The sequence below is a fragment of the Limulus polyphemus genome, unplaced genomic scaffold (genome assembly GCF_000517525.1).
Source record: "Limulus polyphemus unplaced genomic scaffold, Limulus_polyphemus-2.1.2 Scaffold664, whole genome shotgun sequence".
Lineage (NCBI taxonomy): Eukaryota > Metazoa > Arthropoda > Merostomata > Xiphosura > Limulidae > Limulus > Limulus polyphemus.
This window is the reverse complement of record NW_013666274.1, coordinates 241,050-268,217: the sequence shown is the minus strand read 5'-3', so window position 1 is coordinate 268,217 and position 27,168 is coordinate 241,050. Positions and strand designations below refer to the sequence as shown.

The window sequence follows — 27,168 nt, the reverse complement described above, 5'->3', positions numbered from 1 at the left end:
ATTTCGTGAAGATATACCCAATATATTGGGTATATCTTCACGAAATGTAGCACTCTTTCAGTTAATATTACAAGTTTTCCACTTACAAAAAGTCCCATTTCTTAGTGAAGTGTTTTTAATAAAATAAAATAGATTTGTCCATGATTATATTGAGTATTTGTTTCGAATAGTCTGTGTGCAAAGTAATTTTTCATGTTAAGATTAAAAATACTTTTCGTAATCTCAAAAAATCACAAATTTCTTTTGTGTAATCCCTAAAACCTCTTAAATGCATTTCAAACGTTTTTTTGTTTTTTCAGTAAAACTTTATAGTTTATCTATTATTTTCTCTATCCTATCTCAAAATGGAATGGGTCAATTCAACCAACCTCGTAACCACCAATAAAAAAAAATCAAAATAAACCTAAATTAACCTTTTTTTTTCTTTCGAGAATGGCTTCAGATCGTAACATGAAACTACATTCGTTTATCCTAAGTAGCTCTAAGTTCGTAACATTATACATCTATTTATAATTAAATTTTATTGTTTTATTGCCCTTTAAACTGTGTTTAACTACTATCTGCGCTATTATAAGTTGTCAATCACTCGGGGGTGGGGTGTGCAGCTCACGTTATGCTATTGAATTCAATTACCTACAAGCTGCTCACATGCGTGCCTTGTGAACCATTTTAATTACATTATAATTATTACTTATTTTACCTAATCTAGTCTTAAATAACTTAAAAAGATCCATACTTTTAATTTGTTACTTTTATAATAATAAATAAAGTACTTACCCAATCTTATTTTTTCTTACCCTCGATTGTTGAGTAGAGTTAAGCCTGATTTTTTTTTTAGCAATTATTATAAAGCACTTAACAATTTTTATTTACTTATATAATACACCAAAGAATATAGACTAATAACATGCAAAATATAGACAAGTTCAGTTACTTCTAAAAATTTTCCTGTCTTTCTAACTGTGCGACAAGAGCCGTTACAAATTCATCCAAGCTCGTCGTTAACTTTCCCAAAGGAACGATGTTGCTACTCAGAGTGACAATGACGATTATCCGTTCAAAACACAGTGTTTTACAATACGCCGTTTCATAGATGAAAACCTTGACTTTCGATTGGTTATAAATAATATATAACGAAACTTAATAAAGAACTATCAACCAATTGTGAAAAAGAGGATGTAACAAGTGGGTATGGCAAGATGGGTCTGATTTTCTATTTGATAGCTCTGTAACAAAACAAAATTGAAGGCCATAAAATTATGGTCTGTTTGAGCAATAATAATTTTATAGAAAGAATTTTATGTTTAATTTTGTACATTTTGAGGGGTGATGGATAAAATAGAAATGTTGATATGCTAAGACAAAAATTGTCATGTGTTACACTAGTGGAAATTAAGGATTTTTTTTATATATTTCCTTTTAGAATTAAGAACTTAAAACTTGTATACTATTAAAATATGGATTATTAGCTAATACTTTATGCTATTCTAATTGGTATAACAAAAACAAAATGTAGTTTAGTAAAATTTTGAATGTAAGACCTTGTTTCATGCACAGTAAAGGGTACCCATGCTGATAGGGTTAAACGAGTACTGATGGTCACGTGACTAGGTCAAATTGACCTACCGCGTGTTGGGAGAGTTAAGCAACATAATCAATTGTATATGAACATCAATTAGTGATCTGTACAATACTTGATTAATCGTAATTACAATTAAATTGATTATTGCCACAAAAATTATCAACTAATGTTTTCAATTATTCCAACTATCCAGTAATCAAAGTTACGATTAAACCAATTAATATCACAAAAATAACCAACTAATCTAAACTGATTAATTCAGGTTTGTTCTGTCCAATAAATTAGTGTCACAACTTACTAAATAATCAAATAATTTAAATTAAGGTTTCCAGTTACATATTGCCATTTTTTCTTAAAAAGCACAAAGCTTGACAATAGGCTTTTTGTGCTCTGCCCAATGCAGGTATGGTTTGAATTTTGTGCAAAGTTACATGAGGGCTGTCAATGCTAGCTGTCCCTAATTCAGCAGTGAAGGACTAGAATGAAAACAATGAATAGTGAGATTGACCATCACCTTATAACATCCCCACAGGTAAAAGAGCAAGCACATTCTGTGTGAAGGGGACTCAGAACCAGAACATTTCAAGTCAAGTGCCCTAACCACCAGCCCCATTTTATTATTAAATACAAAATTTTTATTTAAATTTTTAACTTACAGCATGCTTCTTAGCAAAAATTTCCTTCAGAATGGTACTGCAGTATTTCATCTGTTCTGAAAGTTTCCCTTTTCTTGGTTTATTTGCATTCTAAAAAAAAAAATATATCACAACTAACATCATGCACCAAACAAAATATGTATCATACAATCAATATTTAATTTTCTCATTATCACAGAAAAAATGATTTATGTTTCATATTCAATGGATGTAATGCAGTAGGATCAGTTTAAAAGTTATTATTACACATTTTAACTTTAAGAAAAATATCAGTTAACAACCTGGATATCTGGAAGATCCTTTGATGGCTTTTTAATTGGTCGCCCACTTTCTCTTCTTGTAGACATCCTGGAAACTTTAGTATCATTAGAGGTTTGATACACTAACATATCAGGTGGCACACTGTTTGAAGGGGTTGTTGTATCTGCTTTCCTCTTGACCCCTTTTTTTACCTATTAGTCAGTGAGAACATTCAAATATTACTATAATTGGTAACAGCCTTTAGAATACATATCATACAATAACAAAATAACACAAATGTACTAGTTTCAATTAAAGGGCTTTTTCAATTGGACTAAATATTTCTCAACATCAGTGTTTATTTCTTGTCTTTGTATTAAAAATAATCTTTTAGCTTCTTTTGCTTACTTAATGTGGACAGAAAACCTTATACCACCAAATACAGTAAAAGATATTTAGATAACACCGCTTATATCTATACATGCAGACCAGTTTAACCCTTCCCGAGACGGATCTTCCTATTCTCAGATGTCAAAGGCCAAGTCATCAAATTTGTAGACTTTTACATTCAAATTTTACTGAACTACTATTTTACGAATGTAGGTCAATAAGTTTGGTATCGAACTGTAGATTATAATTCAAATTTTAGTATTATACATCAGTTAATTTCTTTATTTAAAAGTAAATATTAAACAAAAACCTAAATATGTCAAGTGGTATTTTGAATGCAGCATTGTTTCAAATTAGATGTTTGTGATGTCCAAATACAAAGTCTATAGTTTCTCATGAATAAAACTTCCTATCTTTTCTATTATACCTAGTGAATCTGGAGGTTAGAGATTTTGCATGTGAAATTTGAAAATTTTTTGATGCATGAACGTATTTTAAATCTTAAAATCAAAATTACTTTGCATGTTGAATAATCAACAATTGAAAATAAAAAATGCAGGAGTAAATAATTAGAAAGTGTAAAAAATAAAGTAAAAAATTGATATATTATGTACGAATGCCTTGTAATGTTTACTGATTATCTGCAACATTTTGTGAAGATGTGTGTACATTTTTAAAAGTTACAGTTTAACTGCTTTATAGTTACTTTGGGGAAGACAGGCTGGGGAGAATTTATGGTACTGTAATAAGAGAGTTAATGTATTCTGTATTCATTTTATGATACTTTTTTTGTATATTTCAACTACTATATCATTCTGGCTATTATTCCTTTCCTTCCTCAAATTTTAATACTTTAGATAGTTTTATATTACATGTTTTTGTCTTATCAGGGGTGCTTCTCATTGTAATTTATACTGAATTTTGAAAAGTATAGTCCAACTATTACTTACATCAGAGTTAAACATTAACATCAGCCCAGGACGATAAGAAATACATTCAAGACAGTTTCCGACATGACACTTTTTGATATACTCACACATTTGTTTTTACAGAAAGAGCAATATTAAGTTCTTAAATGCAGTGTGCTAAAATGGTTTGTTCCCAAAAGAAGAAAATGAAGCAATTTAACAGCCAATCACAAAATTAGTTTCTCTCTTGCAGATAAAAATCAATAAACTGATCAGTTTGTCACTGAAGACTACATTCATGGTATCATAACAATCCAAAGCCATTAGATATAGTTACATCAATTATACTTTCTACATTTCATCTATTTAATCACGTACAGCATTTTTATTTGGAACATTTTAAGTTTTATGGGTATACTTGTAGCTGACAAGCATACCAAAAATAATGTTTTCTGTACATAGTGCTATTATCAAATAATTTTTGGGTGACTAGCCCCGATCTGGTGAGCAGTGTTCCCTCTAAGCTGTGCTGCTGCACAACAACCAATCAAGTGCCATGCCCTACATTATTCCAGCCATGCACATCCTCAGTAATGGTGAGGAGTCTCAACACACTGACGGCCTTAACGACCCTGGCAGTCAATTGGCCTGATTCAATAGGAACAATGGTCTAAAAAAATTGTATCACACATCTGCACATTGCCTTATTATAGTCACTTGTCTAAATGGGCTAGTGACTTTAAATGTTAACATAAAGACCTGTATGTTACATCATGCTACCAGAAAGTAGTTAAACTGTTAACAATAATTACTAAAAAGGAATTTAACTATCTAAAAGGATGATTGGAGATTTCTTTACATGTCTAAAAATAGGTTCTCTAACCTATGCATAATTAAATCTTCCATCAGGATGGAAAATGCACGTGCAGGTTTAAACTTTAAAGAGAAAAAACAAACAAACAAGACTCAAGATCATGTATTCATTTTACAATAGATGGCTTAAAAATATTAGATTGCATTATTATTTCATTACCAATGAATAAAATGATGAGTCATATAATGTATTTATCATCGTTTTACTAACACATAAAACAAAAGACATAAATGGATTAGCATACTGGGTTTTCTTCCAAACAACCTAAGTAATTTTTTTTTAACAGTACAAATATTAAACATATATAATCTTCATTTGGTAATCAACTAGTAACACTATGCTAAATTTTAATTTCCTTGCATGTGTAAACATGTTTTTTTTTTCTATGATAAGTGAAAGAAAACACACAAAGCTTATTAATGTTTTATTAGAAAATGAATGCAAAAAATTTATTACATATAGATCAGTGTTCAAAATTATAGTGCTTGGCATATTTGGAGCATAGAGCCAAGAAATTAGTGGTATTTGATAATCAACTAGTTGATTAGTACAGTTTTCTTCAAACTACACCTCTTCTCCTGGTTTGGTTCAATGTATTTCAGCAGCTATGTGATTACAAATACAACACTTCTGGCTTCAACACCATTATAAAAAATACTTAACGAAACTTATCTGGGAAAATGTACACAGTATTGTCGTAACAGGTGATTTTGGTTACATCTTTCCTCTTGGTTGGTTACAATGTATTTCAGTTGAATGTAAAAGGAATTTTTGTGAGATCACATGGAAACTGTTTTAAGGTATGGGCAGTATTATAGGCGTATATTCAAAAGCCATAAAGGTCGTTAACAAGGAGTGACAATAAAGCTAATACTGCCTAGGTTTTCTTGTCTACTCCTTACTGGGTTTCAAAGTTTGAAGGATAAAGTTATAATAATTAATTGTTTTACAGCACAGAACAAGTTCACATTACTTTAACTTTGACTTTTACTTAGGTTACTTTAAGACTTTATCAACACTGATTAATCCAAAATACTTGATTTTTTTTTTAAAGTGAAAGCCTCTCTCATGAAAAAAAAAAAACAAATCACTGAAAATGTGGTTATACCGCTAAGTTTTAAAAAGTTAGTGTATTATACTTTCATTATAAAAATAAACCATTAGAGCAGCTAGCATGAATAATGTAATGTGTTGTTCACACAATACTACTATTATTTAAATCTAGTTTCTAGATTTATTCTTATTCATTTTCTAACGGCCCTCAAACTTTACAAGATAAAGCTATAATTATCATAAGTTTTATTTTGAAAAATACATTGATGTTATTATAATTTTATTAAAAGTTACAGTTTAAATGCCAAAAGCTAGCAAAATATTGGAAAACACAATATTTAGGGCACCTAAAACAATAATTGTATGGAAAAATGTAGGCATTATTGTTACAACAGGTGACTGTTAAGTGAATGAATCTTTTACTGTTTCTAAACATTCAACAACGGAAGAGCTTAGGGTACAGCTTCAGCACCTGGTGGTACAAGTGGTAATGTTTCTGCTTATTTAACATATAAATAAAAGCTCTTTCACTGGTATAGTAATCAATTTATGGCAACTAAATTAATATTTAAAATATAATGAAAATACAAACCAATAATATTAAGTGGCATACCAATTAGAAATTGGGTAAAGTACTAGAAGTTAAAAGTTGCATTTCAACTGGAAGACCTTTTCATGTAGTGACACCGTACACAAAAATTTCTAAAATACTGGAAGCCAACTGTAAACATATTTCACTTTTTTTGGGTAATCCCTGTAAAAGCATTTTTGCAAAATATACAGATTTCCTAAGGGGTTGGGTGAAAAGTTCTACCTTTTGTAAACCTCAGGGCCAAAACGATTCGTTTGGCACCATTTAGAAATCAGTACGACTAGCGGTTTAGGAATAGTTGTGTGACATAAACTGAATATTATTATACAGATATGTTTACCATAAAATGTGTAAGTGATTAGTCTGTCCATAAAACAGCCAATTAACTAAATTTTATCTTTAAAAACGTTAACATTCCTCACTTTGGCAGGTACTGAGGTGACTGTGGTGATGGCAGTTGTCTGTGTAACTCCTTCCAGATGATGGTTGGTAGGGCCATGTAACGTTACAGGAAGAGCATCATTTATAGGTGTCATAGATGGAATTGACAGGTAAGAATCTCCTATTCCAGTGTACGCATACGGCTTCTGTGCAACATGAAGGGGTGCTAAGGTAACTGCCGCAGTTGAAGACAGGGTAGTTGTTGTGTTGGTGCTTCCTGGTACACTGACTGGTGCCATGGTGGTCAAAAGTGGTGGATATGGAGCAGGCTGGGACTGCGACACAGGGACGGAAGGCAGAGAGTTTGGCACAGTGGCTGCCACTGAAACAGGAGTTGCTGGATTCGCTGCCACCGTTGCCATTGTAGCTGCTAGAAATGAACACTATCGTATTTACTGTTTTTGTCTTTCATGAAATTTCTGAGTATTTACTTTTCAACAATATAACTGAAAACTACCGAGAAACATAAAACTGCATCATTTTACTAATTTTAATTACAAAATATTTTACAATTACTTTTCATAATAACTGAATATCAAATAACATGATAAATATGGATATATATAAAATATATTTAAAATTAATCTACAAACATTTATAATGTCAACACAAATGAAAATTACCTCTCCCTCTGGGACCACCTTTTCCTTTTTTTCCTCTTCCCTTATTCCCTGGGCCTCTGACTGGTGGCATAGGGATTTCAATTTCCTATTAAGAAACAAAACCTCATCAGCATTTCAATAAACAACGAGCCAATGAATGAATTTAAAACAAAATTAACATGGAAGCATTCCAATGTTTATTTGAAAACTCAAATTGCAAAACCAAACCCAAGAAAATGGCTGTTATTTTCTATACAAGTCAATAAATTTAAGGTTCCAATCTTTTTATTAAACTTTAAATCTGGACAGAAAGCCATAATTCATCATCGCTTACTTGGTTTGGCATCTCGGCTATCTTTGTCAGGAACAACTTCTCTAACGTCTGTGCCATAAGAACAACGTCCTTAATACAAATAAAAAAAGTGCAGTTATACACTTTGCAGAAACATCCATTTTAAGAAATTATACCACAATAGCAAACATTACATAACATTTCTTACAAGAAATAGCACATAACTTGATTTATGCTATGCCATAAATAAGTTGGTCTGTTCTGTTCATTTTCAAACTTAAGCTTTCCCTGCTTTTTTTTCTCTGTTTCTCTTTCCACCATGTGCATGTTCTCTTTCGTGAGTCAAGACTTCACTTTCAAGTTAAAAGTTTCCTTTTCATACTAACTAATCAACATAACTTTTCTTTTAGAAAACGTTTTGAGAGTGTTGGGTGTTTTCACTGAATATTTACTAAAAGTAAATATTACCATCAATATTTTTTTCTGTGAATTTTAATTCCTTGCAAATTGCTTCTACTGGCTATTGGATAACATTGTAATTTAACCACACTTGACCTTTAATATTTTTCCATTGTGAAAATAAATTGTTAAATTAACTAAACAAGCCCATAATTCATTAATGTTATGTCTATAAACTCACAGTTTAAAAAAATAGCATCAATCAAATGACAGTAGTAAACCTGTATCCAAGTCATGAATCAGCTACCTTAGTTTCAAGACAGCTGGGATTAACCTTGGATTTATTATTTTAACCTCAGATAGAACAGATGTTTATCATAAAGACAACCTAAACATCTCATTTACAGAGGTATATTAAGTTGTATATTTCATACTTTAGGCTTTAATTTAAACTGTTTTTCCACCTACTTTCTTTCTATGCTATTAAGATCTGCTTAAAAAAGTAATTTTTAACCTCTTACAAACTAACATTTTAGGCTACCAATGACTTCCTTTTAGTAGAGAATTATAAAAAAAATTAGCAGTTTTTAATATCTTATTCTAACTTTTATTGCTGGTAACCATGTGTTATGTCATCACTAAAAGTTTTAAGTAAATATCAACATGTAATGTCTAACCATTAGTTTTTGCCAGAATAGTTTCTGAACTTTGCAATGCCATGTTTCATCACTAATCAACGTACTTTTTCGTATAACATTTTTTTCATGCATACAATTTTATCCTGCAACACTAGATTTATTAAAAAAACAAAAATTCTGTCAGTTTTATCATGTATATTCATTAATATATAACATATACACGTCCCGTCCCATTTAATGTTCATTTACAAACAGATAGTGTTTTACAAACACTTGATCTGACATTCTTAATGAAAACTACATACCAGCTTAACTTTTCAATTAAAAACATAACACAACAAATGACACCCAAAAGGAACTGGGAACCTCTTAAAATGTCACCAATAAGAGAGGGAGAAAAGAACTAGTCACCAGAGTCCATGACAAAGTTCAAAAAAAAAGGAAAAAAGAATAACCAACAAAAAAATTAAGTAAGTTGAACAACATTTTAATGTTGACTTCATAAATGTCTGTTATAAAGCCTAGCTTTATTTTCATCTCGTAGCACTCTATGGTCAACATTCTGTACATTAACACAAAAGAAAAAGCTTCCCTTAACTGACCAATTTTTAAAACATTTTATAATGTATGGACATTTTTTTGTGAGATTCTAAAAACAAGCAGTTAATTGCTTTCATTATTCAAATTCTACATTCCTTTGTAAAAATAATTCCAATTCATAATAAGGATTTAGTTACAATGACTAGGATGTCTCGGAGAATCATCATTCCCTCTTATATATAACAGAATTATGATTTACTCTTTGTTTACTGACCTACTTGCTTTCTACGTTTTTCTTCACGACCCTTTCCACACCTATATCACATTTTTTGCATTTACGCAGAACAACATGGAAGCTTAAAATAGTGTCAGATTTCAGCTATAAAATAAAACTAGCCGAAACATGTAGGTTCAGAATTATATGGATACTTCTTTTGAATAAAAAAAGTTCAAAGTGCTAACTCGATTTGATTTTGTTTGAAATCGATGAAGTTAGAGATATCAAAATATGTAAAAATCAACTGCACACTTTCTTTTACAATTTCCACATTTGTAGTTCTAATAAAGGCAAATATAGTTTAAAACTGGGATTCTTTTTGACAATATTTGTCATGAAACTCCCCTTTCTTCCTGTTGTAAATTCTAAATTTTTAACCATTCAGTTATTATAATAGCTTGTCTTGACCATGCATTTATTAAAATAATTTAAATATCATAATTTTCTTTTTTAGATATGAAATATAAATGTAATAAAAAAAACGATTTTACTGATTTCCCTGCTGGTTTATTCTGTTGAATTCATACTTTGGCAAAATTGCTTATTACTTTATGAACAAAAAATTCCACTAGTAATTTGGAACTAAGAAGTCTTGCAAGGGACTTCATTTCAGCAAAATTGTAGCGATTAGTAAGGCTTTTTTTTTAAATAAATGTCCGTAATTCCTAAAAGAAATTATCATGCAGCTTCTATAAATAATACTTACTAAGCTAAATATCTTTGTAAACTAGTTTTAACAATAGGTTTTTCTTTCTTGCAAAATGTCTTAACCTAACAAGCTTGTGAAACCTGGATTTCAGTTCGGCAGTTACTGGTGTGTTTCATAATGACATAGTATACAGCTGTCGTAAAGCAGTTAATATTTCTTCATAAATTATAAATTTATCAATAAATCTAATTTATAACCAAAATCTGAATGATTATTAAATTTTTTGTATGGAGTGTGTGTGTGTGTGTGTGTCTCATATATGGTTATGTTCAGAAATATATATTTTTATGAATACAAATGCAGAAACAGTAATACAGCCACTGGCCTGGAAAGGGTTATAATTCACAGTTAACCCTTTCTGCTCTGTCCTCAGTCCACAACACACGTCATGACATTTTACAGAGTTACATACAAAATTTTAACTTTATTGTCAACAAATTTGGCATCAGAACACGGTTTATAATTCAAATTCTTATATCTAAATTTTTTATTTCAAATGGAAATATTTATAATAATTCTTAATCTTGACTTGTGTTGTCATGTGACACGAGTGCACTCCCAATTATCTCTCTTATTATAGCTTCTACAGTGTCTATAAACACAAGCTATATTTACAAGGTCATATATACCATTTTAACATCCTAACATCTCCATTTGCCAAGATATCAATATACATATATATATAAATTTTTTCCAACCCACAACAGAAACCCTGCACATCTACGCTCAACTTTCCAGGCAGTCTTCAAAAGCACATTTTATTTAATGCACGTTTATAACCAATAAAAAGTTGTTGTTTTTTTCTATTTCAAGCTTGCAACCATCCTTTTAAATTTGGCAGCAGCAAACAATGTTGAGACGAAATAAGTGAGAAATGTGAAAGTGGAGCTGTTGCTCATAGCAGTAAGAGAATTCTTTTACTCTATTTATAGCTTAGTTACAAAGCCAATTAAAATGAGAGTTGTTTTTGGCCATTATATTCTAGGGACTGATACATTGTTTATGTTCTAAGACATATATTTGAAATGTACATACATTTTTTGTTTGGACAATGAACTTAGGGGGAAAAAAACCTAGGCTTATTTAACTACATGTTTGAGTTAGCATTTTCCCATCGCACAGTACATTAATATACAAGAATCTGATCATGTGCTCTTGTTGCGATGTACTGGTTTTCACCTGACCATAAATTGCTTAAGTGGTACCAACTAGACAATAAGACCATAAAATAAAAATGGTGTGAAGATGTTAACAGTTGAAATTCTGGATATAATTAACTGAAGATGTGGCAACAAAAGATGCATTCAAAGAAAAAAAGGTAATATTCATTTTATTTCAAAAATTTCATTTCACTGTACATTGATGGTTTAGCAACAGTTTGTGTCAAAGTAGAAGAAATAACAGATAAAAGTTTCTCCTTAAAAACTTATTTATTTAGCAGTTAAGAGATTATGCAAATTACATAAGAAAACTAAGATTTAAAAAAAAACTTTTTCCCTAGCATGAAAACCATCTTGCACTCAGATTGACTCAGTAAATGCTTTGCAAGTTCACAGAAAAATATTTAGTAAAAACCATTTCATTAAAAAGGTCTGATTTTTTTGTGAAGAACATACTTTTAATTTTTTACTGAAAGCTCGCCCAATTTCATGAACATGCACTTATATTATGTATAGTTTCACAGTTACGTGGTGGTTACAAAATCAGTCAAACTGAATAGAGTTAAGAAACTCTTCTTGTTAATCACATTGCCCCCTTCCACCTTCTTGCCAATAAGTCTGACTAATTTTACCCTTCTTATCAATATCATCTTTAGCATCACTGGACACTTAACCTCTGTATTTTAGACGCTTCTGGAATAACGCAATATTATAGTAATAAACAGCCAGCCATTAATATTATTTTCTTTTCTAGGAGGTTCGAACAACTGTTCTAAATTCAAGTAAATGCAAATGAAAACTTCTATATATAAATTTGTTTGATGTGGAATCAATCATAAGTATGGTGGAACATTATTAAAAAAAAGATTTTTTTTAACCCAGACTTTCACAACCTTGTCTAAGAATGATATATAACATACGCAATAAAATCACTAACAACATTCTGAAAAAGTACATCTACAAATATTAATAAAAAAGTGTTTTAAAAAAATCACAAAACCTGTAAAAAAATAAAATATAAAGATGTGATCTTACATTATATACATGCACAATTGTTGTTGTTCCGAAGTTAAGCACAAAGTTAGATAATGGGCTATCCGTGCTCTGCCCACCACGGGTATCAAAATCCAGTTTTTAGCATTTTAATTTCGTAGACATACCGCTGTGCCACTTGTGGGCACGTGCATGCACAGAAAAGTTCAAAACAAACAAAAAAAGATATGTCACTCTTTACACTTGGTGGATGGTCAGTGTTACAAAAAATGCATATCATGGCTAAAAAAGAACACTGATCATTTTAAGAACCTAACTGAAGCTTCATTCTAATTTTTATGTATAAATAGCATCAGCACTGTCCAAGATCTCTGCTAATACAATGGACAAATGTGGAACACTTACTTCTCTAGATTACCTCTTAAGCATCAATCGATAATAACTGATTAATGTAGTTTTAGAGCAAGGAAAGATCCAATCAACGACTTCTTTTATTGACATTTTCAGTTTTAAAGGAATACAAGCACTTTCAACAATTTAAGTGCACAGTAGCATACTACCTATTACAAACCTTGGTAATACAGACAAATAAATAATATGCTTTAAAATACAGCATATACATATATAAAAATAAAATAAAAACTTTCTAGAAAAAAAAAATTAAAAAATATACTTCATGAGATTGTTCTCACCTCTCCTGGTTTATTGTACACATAACAATTAGTAAACATGGTCTTGAAGTCATCCACACATTCAGTAGCAGAATAATACCAACAGTTTTCTAGCCTCTTCTTGATTGTTCCTAGATCCATTGGCTGTTGAATGATTTTGTGATAGTCCTGAATGTACAAAAAATTTAAAAACCTATATATGTAGTTATCTTTAAACATGCATGGTTTCAACTGTCTTACCTGTTAAAGATTCCCAGTTTAAACAATAAATAAAGCAGTACAAATAATACACAAGTATTGTTCACATATAAAATACATCATTCCTATAGTACGAGCATTCTTAAATTTTGAATGTTATTCAGAAAAAGAGCTCTTTCTTCAACCCTAAGTATTATTCACACCCGTTTGTTTATTATTGTTGAAATTTATTCAACTTATTCACTACCGAAAACACACAATAAGCTAGGTATGAACTAATATTTGATATGCATTAGTACACTGTAATTTGATTTACTAATAAAAATTACTCTAACTTTAAAACAACTTAAGTATATTACTCACAGGCAGATTCAGTTTAATTGTATCCACAGGTTCATGAAACGGCCAAGCAAACTGGTGTTTCCACACAGCTTTCATTACAACTTTAAGGAGATACTGCAGTTGATTAGTGTTCCGGTGAGGTTTTTCTGATGGAGGTACAAAATACGGTTGAACAATGCCATTCACCGGCTCTGGCCCAGTCTCTTCACTTGTAGCTGATGCATCATTCGTGGCATTCTGATATGGAAGAGCCAGACAAGTAACCTGTATTGATGTGATTTTTGTGAGGGAATCTTATATATTTCATTGGTGTACAGAGAACCAAATTTTCTAGTTAAAGTTACACATTACTTCATACATATCATGAGTTTGCATCTTTTTCCTAGAACAGGGAAACTACTTAAATGTTCAAGTTAATTATTTAGCATCATTTACCCTAACCCCTACAAAAAGAAAAAAAAATGAAAGCACATGTAAAAAAAAGCTATTATAATAAAAAAAAAAGTATTTTTAATCTTACTTAAACAATTCAATATAACACTATTACATCTTCTATTGCTAATAAATAGAAATTTGAGTTTTGGAGCAATTAATTAAAATTAATGCAGAGAGGCCCATATGTTGACCATATCACAACTCATATTTAAATAAATATCCTACCAATCATTCATAAATCAGCTGTATCACTAAACTTAAGTAGTTGAAATTAGCAGTACATAGTAGAAAAACCAGAATACCATACATAATTTCAAATGTGGCATTATGAAACTTTTCAGATGCTGGATGCCAAATACAGTATACATCTAGACAAATCTAACAAAACAGTAACACTATAGTTCAATTATATCCAAAGAAAAAAAAGGTTCAGTTACAAAATGTAATAATTAGTAAAATTTTTAGTTTTAAAAGTTCCTCTCTCAAACAATCTATATAATCAAGATAAAAAAACTATCTTGAGCCCATAAAAGTTACTGCCCTACCCATATTTTAGCAATGAAGTATTCTATTGTCATTACAAATTAAATAAGAGTTCAATGTTTAAAGCTTTTATTCTTGAATAAAAACTAAACAAGCAAATCTGAGGAAAGACAGGCATTGACCTGATCACAGAAACTGAAAATGTTGAGTATAACTACAAAAAAAACACCATTGTAAGAAAAATACTCAAAAATTTATTTAAGTTCTTAATTTGTCCTGGAAATAAACATTTAACATCCAGATGTTATACAGAAATAAAACTACTTGTAAATAACAAGAATTTTACATGATACAACTATCTCAACTTGCCTATTTCAGGTATCAGTTACAACTGAATTCTGCAGATTGATGTAACAAAGGAAAGTGAAATTTATTTAATTATGTCTGTCTCCTCTTTGGAAACTGTCAGTTGACATAATTTATCTGCTCGTATATCTTGTGGAATTTAATTAATAAAAGTGATATACCTTTCAACCACAATTATCTATCATTATATCAGTATATTTTGCTACAAGTTTCAACCACATTTTTTTGAGTTATCATCAGGCAGAATGAAAGCAGACAAAAGTATATATGCTGTATTTAAAAAACTTGTTTTTAGAACACAGTGCATTTCAATTTTAAATTAATGAAAAGATCAATCAATACATTTATACACTATACATATTGTAAAATGTTTAACCTAATTAAGAAATGTAAATAATATATCAATAAATATATATATATATATCTATAAAATGTTAATTCAAGTACAGCTGGAAGACTTAAGTTCCAGAATCTGTCTTTTTCTTTAAAGAAAAATCTGTGTTTAATTACTTTTATCGACTCTTTTACATTCAGTTCTTGTAATTACTCATGAAACAAATTAATCTGGTCGGATCACAGGATACAGTGGTTATATTTAATGTCACATTCTGCTACACACTATAAAGTTCCATTTTTGTCTTTTACGGCAAGTTTACATTCATTCAAACAACATTTTGGTTTACGAATTTTCTGACCAATATAAACACTGTGAATGTAACAAAATTTAAGGTAGCACTGACCCTTAAAACTGGGCAAACTTACACACTGAGGAAACACTGTTAACTACTTCTTATAACCTTCAAATGTATGATGTCACAATCTCTGATATATGTCATATGTATAATTAACGCAGCAGGGATAAAGAAATACATAAACTGTTTTAACACCATTACTTTACTTAAGAATGATAAAAACATGTGCTCTTAATGAACATTCTCATAGCTTGAATTAAAAACTTTGTAAATTTTCTGCAACATTAACAAGGTATGGGCAATTAAGTTTAATTAATGCCTTTATAAGTGGTAATAAGACTCATAACAAGACAACTGGTCAAGATTTTTTAATCAAAAAACTTCAAGCTATAGAAGAGTGTACTAAATTTCAAACTAACATTGCTTTTAATGGTGAAGTGGAAACAGAATGAAAACAAACTAGACTTATTTTTAATCACTTACTACAGGTTAATTAGTGAAGATTTTAAGACAAAAATGAGTTATTTATGTAGAAAAGAGGTTAAGCTTTCGATTCAGGCTAAATTTGAAAGATGTGATCTTTGAAATATTGGGGGCACTCTTTAAGGCTCAGTGTTACCTTAAGTTCGACATTTTACCTTATGTATAGTATAGTTTCTTTTTTTTTCAAATACAGTTTATTTACTGTTGTTTTGTCAGCTTTTATTCTGTCTGATGATAACCCCCCAAAAAAGTGTTCAAAACATGTAACATGTCCTTGTTTTGTAATAATAGATTAAATGTGCTTTAAAAGATGCATCACTTATTATTATCATCAGCTGACAGTTTAATTTCACATACCAATAACAGTGTTAAATGAGTTATTTTTTTAAAATTAGTTATACCTTGCAATTTCTACCTGGTTTTAGATATTTCAGTGTTTCATTACATGGCAGGGGGTAAAATTGAATTATTAAAACTAAAAGCATAGTATTAAATTGTACTTCTCCTAAATCTCAAATTAAGCAAGATTAATATGAAACTAAATACACATCTAAAGCATGTTTTTATACTTATGCTTGTTTATCTGAGTTCATTTAAATAAATACAGGTGTATTATAAGCCTGCTAAAGTGAGTTTTTTTGTTAAAATCAATGATATATCAAAGTAACATACTAATATTTTTTTTCTTTATATTAATGTGATTTCATATGGATAACAACATGAAAAAAGTGAGTACAGAGAAAAAGATTAATTTCAAAAACAGTATTTTCCAGTAAGTGTAATAATTTTGCTGCTACAAGTACGAAGATACTATTCACGGTACAGACTTTCAACCTCATATTCTAGCCATGTGAAAAGTTTGCTCGACTAAATTTTATAGTTTAAGAGGCATGAGGAGTTCAATCTTGATCACAAGGCTGAATTTTTTTTTTTAAATGCCAGCTTTTTATGATTTTACTACGACAAAAAATACAAATCATATACAGATTAACTAAGCCTACCCATCTTGTTATTTATCTATATTTGAATGACAAATTGAAGAACACAGTAATGTAAGACAGGGAATTGCATATATCAGCAAAGTTAATAAATCATTAATATATTTTTCATGCATAAACTACTTCAAAAAAAAACTTACCACATCATGGTTTCCACTCTCTTCTTGTGACCCACCCATCCTATAAAGTACTTTATCATCAATGTCTATTCAATTCAACTACAATCATACATTTTTTAAATGTTAACACAATATGAGCTACTGAAGTTAATTTTTCCCAATAGATGTTGACAAATAAAGTAGAAAATATAAAACTTTTTAAAGAAGTTATTTTCACCTTTGTTATTAATATTTTTTTTTTCATTGCCATATCTTTTACAACCAAGAAATAAAATTTACCTAACAGCATAGCATCAAATCCAAAGAACTTACAAGTATTATATGTTTTCTTGTAAATTTAAAGCTCATAAATATTTCTATACTGTACACAAGTGTTGTAAAATCTATGTTCTGGATATATATTACAGTTCAAAAATCAGTGTCTTAGGGCTTTACATTAACATACAGCAGCTTAAGCAAGACAACATTAACTCTTGAAATTTAGTTGAACACAGGATAGTGAACAATAGCCATCAGGCTTTCAGAATGTTAAATGACTAAGAAAATATAATAGCAACATGTTCCTACCTGATATTTAAACACGTTTAACAATACTAGTGTGGAAATAAACTGATTCATAATTTGATATAATCAACTACCTACGAGCATCAATTATATATATCCACATTGAAATTTATAGCCATTTGATGCAACAAGCAGATTTACTCCACAGCTTCACAAAAGACCAGAAAAGATTTTTGTGAGCCAAACACTGTATACAGCACACTTGCATTCAACTGCCACAGCAAACCAGCAGTCAATGAGTTAACCCTCTCAGCACAGGCATCCTTTACTGCACATGTCACGAGGTTTTTAGTGATTTACATTAAAAATGTAATTAAAACTATTTTTTGTTTATGTTATACCAATTAGTATAGAATAAAATCATAGCTAGTAATCCATATTTTAATAGTATATAAGTTTTAAGTTATTGATTTTATAAGGGAATATTAAAAAAAATTCCTGAATTTCCCCCTACTGTGAGAAATTGACATTTCTTATCTATGTATACCCTCTTCTGTAATTTATTTACCACCCCTCCAATAAATATGAAATTTAATGTAAATTACATACTATCAAATCATCATTGCTCAGACAAAGCATAATTGTTATAGCCATCAATCTTGTTTGGTTATAGATCCATCAAATAGAAAAGCAGACCAGACCCCTCATGCCACACCCACCTGTCACATCCTCTCTAAGAATTTTTTAATAGTTCTCTCATGTTTAATATTATATTTTCATAACCAATAGAAAGTCAAGGATTTCATCTATCAAATGACAGATTACATTGTTTCCTGAATAGAGAATTGTCAATTTCTCTTTTAGTACAAGCTTTGTACCCACAGGAAACATAGAATAACATGGATGAATTTGTAATGGCTCTTGTTGCATAGTTAAAAAGCCAGAAAAATTGTGACAGTTATAGGACAGCTTGATTTTTGCATGTTATTTGATGCATTATTTAATTAAATACAAGTTATTTAGTGCACTACTACCATTTGTATAAAGAAAAGTAGGGTTAAGTGTCATCAACAGTGAACAGCCAAAAAAAAAAGGTCCAGGTAAGTACTTTATTTATTATTATAAAAGTAACTAAAATGTAAAAATAGGAATCTCTTTGGATTAGTTAAGGTTAAATTAGGTAAAATAAATAATAATATAATAATAATTTTCCACGAGGCACGAGCTGCACCAGCTCCGAGTAATGTAATTCAGTAGTGTAATATGAACAACACGTAATTTACAATGGCATGAATAGTAGTAAGACATGGTTCAAAGTATAATCAAATTTAAGTATAAACAGATGTATACTGTTGCGAGTTTAAAGCTACTTAGGATAAATAAATGTAGTTCCATGTTACAATTTGAAGTCATTCTAGAAAGAAAAAAGGGTAATAATTTAGATTTCTTTTTATTTCTTTTTTGGTGTTTATCGGGTCAGTCAAATTGACCAATCGTGTATAGAGATAGGGCAGTCAAACAATAAAATTTAATTATAAATAGATTTATACTGTTACAAGCTTAGAAATACTTGGGATAAACAAATGTAGTTTTATGTTACAATTTGATATCTTTCTAGAAAGAAAAGGGTAATTTAGATTTATTTCAATTTCTTTTTTTTGATAGTTAGGAGGTTGGTCAAATTGACTAACCTTGTATAGAGTTATGGTAGATAAAACAAAGTTTTACAGAAAACAAACATTTGAAACGTATTTAGAGATTACACAAATGAAATTTGAGATTTCTGGGATGAAGAATAGCATTTTTAGTCATAACAAGAAAATCACTTTGCACTTGTACTAGTAAGGAAACAGACCCGATGTATTTACAAACAAATCTTTAGTAAAAAGATTTCATTAAAAAACCCTAAAGTCTACCTAATTTTGTGAAGATAATATAAATACTTAACAAGTGCAAACGTGTATTGTGACTCAATATTTTACACTGAAGCCAATGTGAAACGCTTAATATCATAATCAGTACATGCAAATCACAGTAGTTGGCTACACTGCATACTCAGTTAGACCAAGTTCAGGGTGGATAATTGGCAAATTTGTTAATCAAAGAACTTTTGACAGACAGTAGATATTACCAGTAAATCAATGTAACACTACATGTACACAGTACCAAATGTCATATTAACCCTCTCCAGACACGTCACGGGTCAAAGCCCATGTCATTGCTATAGTTCACTTGCATTCAAAATAAGGAACTCAAATTACCGATATTGACAAGCTAGAATATAAAATAAGAACCCCGTATCTTTTCTATTTGCTGAGGTATCACGCGTGTATTGAATCAATCACAGTGGCCCCACTCACCTCTTTCCATTTCTTGGAAACAGTCCCTCATATACGCTTACTTCATTACGACATGTGAATAATCAATTGAAAGCTCAGAATGTCCCCTTAGTGGCTTTCTCAGCCATTTTCATGTGTTATTATGCCAACTCCTTCTTTCAAACTAAGCTTGATAAATTAGTGGAATTCTATGGTATCGATATAGTAATTTATGGTTTTTTGGTTATCCAGCTGTATATATAAAAACCTAAAAAAAATTATTTCATATCCTCCAAGTGCGAAATTTTAAAAGCTTAGCAACCTACATCAAGCAGCAACTAAGTACAAAGGTCATAACTAGAAGAGATAATTGTTTACTTTACTTCTTTATTTACTGTTCTATGTTTTAACAAAAAACAAGTTTAAGAACATAATTGTAAATAGTAATAATGTATTATATTGGAAATATGACTGTATTTTACAAAATATTAGTCCACTAAAACACAGCCAAGACAGGTCACTTTGTAAAGACCAATAGTCAGTTTTATATTATTGGATACAGTAACATGAAAGTATGTGTGCCGCATCATTGTAACTTCTGTATTGTTAGCCAGGCACGGATGAAAGGTCAATATAATCAAAATAATAAATATATATAAATGTATAATGTTATGATATTTAAGCTATTTAGTCTAAAAATTTATGTTTTCGTGTTATAATCTGTTGTAATTCTTGAATGAAAGAGGTATAATTTATATTTATTTCCTAATTTTTATGGTGGTTACAAGATTAGTCAAATCTATCAAACCTGTATAGAGATTTGTTATTGAAAATAACAGCTAAAATATAAAGTTGATTTCTTAAGAAACATTAGATAAATCTGGACATTATAAAGATTTCACATGTGAAATTTGAATATTTTCTGATGCATTAAAGTATTTTTAATCTTAAAATGAAAATTACTTTGCATACTGGATAGGCAACATGTGAAAAGAAACAAAAGGCATGAGAAAAACATTGCTTAACAAACCTTAAGACTTCATTAAACAAAAAAAAAAATTTATATTTTGAATATGAAAGCACTTTAATGTTTACAGATAATCTGCCAAATTTCATTAACATATGCTTAATAATTTAAAAGTTACAGCATAAAAACTATTACAAGCACAAAATGTTTACAAGGTCAGTCCCATGGACCAAGCCCATGCTGCAAGAGTTAAATACTTCCTGTTTCAAGTTCTGAAGCCACTGACCTTGAGACTAGCAATAATTGTATAATCAATTATTATTTTGGAACTACGTTTATGATCATTTCAATGTGGGTCAACTGACCACTTATTTATCAGTTAAATAATCTAAAACTTGTATCAAATACATAAATAGCCACTTACTAACACAGTTTTTTGATTAATTTTTAGGCCTTAAAATTCCCAGTTTGTTCATAGGTAAGTTTACTAGCAAATTATAATAAGAGCAAGCATTCAATCCAAACAATAAAAAACTATTTGTGTCACAGCCTGACATTTCTTACACACACACAGCACTAATATAGTGCATGAATTTAACAGGTCCTTGGTTATCACATGCTGAAACCCTTATAGGCGAGTTATTTATACCATGCCATATTATAATATACTTCAACTTTATTCACATTATCACAAAAACATTTGATAATAAACATCAAAACAGCAGCACTGTAAGCCTCGTGGCTTTCTTGTCAGAAGATTGGAAATAAAAGTAAACTGCTTATTTACATGAGTAGAATTCATTATAAGAAGAGAATACAATATTAATTTTTAGCCCCCCCCCCCCCCAAGTTCTCCCTCTGCTAATATTATATACAAGTCTTGGACTTGCACCCATACTATAGGACTTTAAAATGAACTAGTGTTCAATCTAAACAATAAAAACTTGTATTTATTGTATCATAACTTATACTTCTTACCTTATGGATATTTTTTAAATGTGTGTGTGTGTGTGTGTGTGTGTGTGTGTGTGTTAACCCATTTGACAGTCAATTAACACTTTTCTCCTGGCTGGTCAAATGCCCAGACTTGTAAGAGGTTTTGGTGATTTTTAAATAAGGAAAACAACAAAATTTCACACAACATTGGATTCCACAGACACAAATTAGTAGATTTATGCTACCTTCCTACTGGAACAATGTTAACATAATGTTAGTGATTTATTGCTTTACCTGGTAACCTGATTCTGCGTGACGCCCATGTCAAGGCAAGAGAAAATGTAGTCCCAAGAAAATCGATCAATGTCTAATTCATACACGTGGATATATATTATATGGATAAATGAAATGAACATTTTAAACAACCAAATGTTAGAAATGAAGTATGAGCTTACCTATGTACTTATGAAAAAAAAGGAGAGATTTTTTAATGACATTGGTTGAAAACTAGAAATACCCTGATTGACAGATACGTACGAGTAGTAAACTCCACCCGTTCTACGTCATGTCATTGATAAATCATATTGTTATGTTAAAGAAATTAGTCATCCCAGATATAATCGTAATACAAAAGCTGAGAAAACAAGTGTTTGTCTATGAATTAACAAGGAAATTAGTAACAAGTGCAGATATAAGACGATATTATTTAAGGTTAGCAGCAAAGGTGGCTTATTCATAGAATAATTATTGGTAAAAATCAGTTAGATTAACAACTTTTAATATATATAGAAAAGCCAGTGCATTTTGGTAACACTACATTCCAACATTTCGTCCGCTATTCAATATTGCTTTCATTATGTGGAATGGACATGTTTCAATTTCAGGGTATTATATTGATGATAATTATATTAATTCTTAAAGCACAGGTGAAAAACTATTTTCAAGACTGTATTGCCCTCATTTCACTCAAGTCGTTTGCATAATTATTCACAAGTACACATGGAATGCTTTAAGGTTATAGCCTGTATTCGGTTTTGTGAGGTATTTCATTTCTATATAATACAGATATTGATTGCATAACTCTCCAAGTTTAGAGTTGTGATTTCTAATTATTGAACGTATATATATATTATTTAACATCCAAACAAGACTGCCATTGTTCATACCATTTTTATTATAGACAGTTGCTGCACACATTCTTTCGCTGTAGCCAAACTCAATGATATGAAGCAAACTGTTGTCAGGACAACGTGGTCTACTTACAACTGACGATATGACATAAAGCAACATGTTGCCAGGATAACCAACAGACTGATTACAATCCCAATTCACCATTTTTTGACATGTCAGTTTGATTTGAGCAGACATATCTATGTGTCGGTTTATGAATCATGTAGTCCACAACACCAAGTTTATTGTATACTTTTGTTTCTATCGATTCAATGGCTAAACAGAATTTTAAATGGTTTTAAAGTTTTATATGCATGTTTTCAAACAGTAAATGCTTCTTGATCCAATGAAACCAGCCAGACCAAAGTAGAGCATGAAGAGAGCTAATGTTTGATGTATCACTGGTCCTTATTGGTCAAGCCAATTTAAAACCAGCACACTGGTTTTGGTTTTAACATTTGCTCACTGGTTGTGTTAGTTTTTATACTAGTGAGATATTGTTGCCTTGAAATACAGCATGTATTAGTAATGTAGATGTTTCCCATTTGTTGTTTGGTGTATAATCAATCGTATTTTATTTATGCAAGTTTTATATATTCGCAACAGTGATTCCGTGTTCACATGCTTCAATGGTCGGGAACTTTAATTCTACTAATAACTGACACACGCAGTTATTACTGAATGAGCCTAGATTCTAAAAATTCCATATTCTGGACAATGACAGGTGAAAGATGTGTTCAAACAGTATTTTAATATATGTCTACAAACAACTGATACAGAAAGGATTCACATACCTTAAATTTTCAATACGTTTTACAATTTTTGTCTTGATTAAAAGTAAACCAGCCTGTAACTTCCTACTTCCTTTAGTAAAACTACGTATGCTGAATGTATGGAATACAAGTCACGCTTCTTTACTGAAAACATTCACTGCAGTGTTGATGGGACTTGTAGTTAAATATGCAAATCACAATCATGATTCATATGCTTCTCTCTGGGCACGGTTAATCGCCCTCCGCATTATAGAAGAAACCATGCAATTTAAAATATCTACCAAAATGAACACACAAATAAGAAAAACCTGGCTGGATGCAAAAAATTGCGTGTACTACTTACTTTATATCTATTTTAAACAGCAGAATTTAATTGCTCTATCTGACTGGCTGGAGACAGTTTTTAAGAATCGTTACATCATCCAATGAACATAGCAGTGTCATACAACTATACTAAACTACCATATTAAAGGATATATATAGACAGACAGATACACTTTACATTTGTATTATTAAGGTACTTATTATCGGATTAGTTCAATTTCAACAATAATTTAGATTATAAACAAGTTTCAATCATTTTTATCTGCATTTCTCTTTGTAAAATGACCCATAAAAATACTTATAATTTTTAAGATTGTGAGATAATTTGCAGAAATCTGATTTTTTCCAAACACTTTAATTAAAGTTAACTAGTTTCAATAATACTTGAGAGACAAATATTAATTAAGTATCAAATTGCTTCTTACACTTACTTCATTATGATGACTTTTCCTTTCTCAAAGTGTTTATCAAATAGTGTTCCTCTACAATGACAACACTACTGCTGCAAATATCTGAAAGAAAAAAACAGGATTAGATGAAAATTATGTTAAGAGATAAGTGAGAAAAAATGCAGAAAATCATAATGAAATTAAAATTTTAAATTCGTATTTGTTGGTAAGCAAAAAGCCACCCGAGCCTTGCCTACCATACGGATGTATTCACAGTTATTAGTATTATAAACTTTGAAGGTTACAACAGAGCCCAGGATTATCAATAACTCAGAAATATTTTGCACGCAGGTTGTTTTACTATTGTTTTTTCTATATTCCTACTAATTTGTCCATGAATAACACAAATATGAGGCATATTGAACTGAATACTTCACCAGCTTTCAGAGTTTAAATTATAAGTTTGTTTCTTTTTCTTTAAGTAGAGGGTGGTTTTGAGCAGCCAGGTATTGTAGACTGTTTATGTAGGTACTCGTAGCATAAATACAAGTTTCTATCAAAATTGAATATATTTTAACTCAAGTAATTACATACAAACACACGTTTTACTTTTTTGCTCAAACATTATCATTAGCCATGAATTACATTTGGATGATTTTCTCATAAAATGATAAATCTCAATTTCATAAATAAACTTAAGACTATCATATTAATAACTTTTAGGCTTAACATATTACTCTGTGTAACATAAAGCCCCCTTATCATAACGAGTGTATACAGCTCAACGCGCGCCCTCACACACATACACACAGTGACACTGACATTAGTGTCAGTTGGGCTCTCTCTCTTAGCCGTACGATAGGTTTAGGCTACTGTTAGCTCAAAGTTTTATGTTCTAAGCCTAAATTTACTTACTGCCTGATAAAAGCATTTAAAAGCAACCCAGAAGAAAGTTTGCTGCTAAATTCATGGAGCACGAAGAAAAACGAAAAATATATTTTGCAAATAATACTTATCTATTTAAATATTACTTTAAAAATCGTAAAAAATGAAGTGAAAAGCCAAGACTTCGCCATCCATGATGGCTGTCCTTGAACGAAACGACTCCAGGAGATGTAATACTAGCTTATAAGAAGTTACTGTTCCATTAAAAATAAATAATATTAAAAAATAACAACACAATACCCTTTAATGAAGATCTCTGCTAACTCCAAAAAGCCTTGCGGCAAAGGATGGTCCTCGACCCTCATAATATTACCAGATTTCGAGTGGAAGAAAAGAACCCGTTAAATATCACTGATTGCGCACCATGGCAAGGACGCCTTGTACGCGAGAAGGTTCAAATTTACCAACGTCATTGGTCGGTCTAGACCACGTGATCAACACCTTCACGATCTTAATAAATTTATTGTGAATTTAGACTTTAGTTTAAACTCTAACATAGTTTTTTCATTTGTTATATCCATATGTTTCAGTTTAAACCATTATGTTTCCCGCTAAGTAACAAGAAATCCACTAAGGCATCACTAACGCCACTGTCCTACCGCCTTTGCTGTTATGGTTGCCACTGTTGTTAGTACACTCAACGCTCTTACGGTCACATGACCTCTGATATTTTCTTAATGTTACTTTACATTGCTTGTACGAACAGTCAACAAATCAAAAAATAAATAAATATGCAGTTAATATTTTGGACATTTTCAATAAATCTTTATAATAAATGGTCTGCATATGTAAACTATTTTAATCATACTAAATGATTTCTATCAATAGGTGTAACACAATAGGGGAGCATTTTTTTACATAAATGTTTTAAGAAAAATAGCTATAGAGTTAAAACACAGTTTTTAGTTTCTAGCTCAATAATAACTCAAGAAACCAAATATATATTTGTCAGTGTTAATTTATAATGTGTAGTTTTCAGTTACAATAAGGGAATGACATTTTTAGTCATATCACAGTTTGAACTATAATTACGTGTCTGTTAAACAAAAACAATGATAAAAAGGAATTAAATGTTGTTAGGAAAAATTAGGTTCAAATAAATCAATTTAGAGATCGTTCTACAACATACTAGAAACACACCGCTAGCATATAAACCGTTAACAGGCCGCATTGTGTGTCATTTCTGGATAGTATTTGTTTGTGCGCGCACTTTGACATTATTTCTTTCTTTTCCGTATTAGTTATTTGGCGCTATGACCCAAAGATATTCTATTATATTTGTTGTAAAGAAACATAGGCAAAACATTACAAAATTTGTCAAAAAAGCGTATTATGCGTATTTTGGAATAAAACTTGGCGACCAAGACAAATCATGGGCTCTGCACAAAGTTTGCCCCGTTTGTGTCGAAGAGTTGAGACAATGGACTAAAGGTAAGAAAAAGTATTTCCTTTTTGGAATTCCAATGGTCTGGCGTGAGCCTAGAAACCACGGAGATGATATTTTTGCTCATGTAACGTTCAAGACTACAACACTCGAAATAAAAAGGAAATTTCTTATCCGAACTTTCAATCTGCATAAAGACCTGTTGCTCATGGACCTGATGTACCTGTACCTACTCCACCAGAGACTCTTGATACAGTTTGATCTGATTCTAAATCTGATGTCAATAGAAATAATGACAGGGTTTGTTTTCAACCTGAAACTTCTG

The 27,168-nt window shown here is 30.5% G+C and overlaps 1 protein-coding gene across 3 annotated transcripts in view; it reads right to left on the bottom strand.

Moving 5' to 3' along the window:
• LOC106459826 (bromodomain-containing protein 3-like) overlaps positions 1–26,124 on the bottom strand; it is a 96,651-nt gene extending 70,527 nt beyond the window's left edge. The window contains exons 1-10 of one of the 3 annotated variants that reach the window (XM_013919493.2): positions 25,700–26,124; positions 24,557–24,637; positions 17,155–17,194; positions 13,579–13,794; positions 13,039–13,185; positions 7,673–7,741; positions 7,360–7,444; positions 6,718–7,106; positions 2,520–2,690; positions 2,239–2,328 (exon numbers count right to left, since the gene is read on the bottom strand). In XM_013919493.2, coding sequence (XP_013774947.1) covers positions 2,239–2,328; positions 2,520–2,690; positions 6,718–7,106; positions 7,360–7,444; positions 7,673–7,741; positions 13,039–13,185; positions 13,579–13,794; positions 17,155–17,194; positions 24,557–24,561 — 1,212 coding nt within the window. In that variant the 5' untranslated portion in view covers positions 24,562–24,637; positions 25,700–26,124. Of the gene's footprint in view, positions 1–2,238; positions 2,329–2,519; positions 2,691–6,717; positions 7,107–7,359; positions 7,445–7,672; positions 7,742–13,038; positions 13,186–13,578; positions 13,822–17,154; positions 17,195–24,556; positions 24,638–25,699 lie in introns of all 3 variants that reach the window. The other 2 variants (XM_013919491.2, XM_013919492.2) reach the window with 2 other exon arrangements.
• Positions 26,125–27,168: the final 1,044 nt, after the last annotated feature.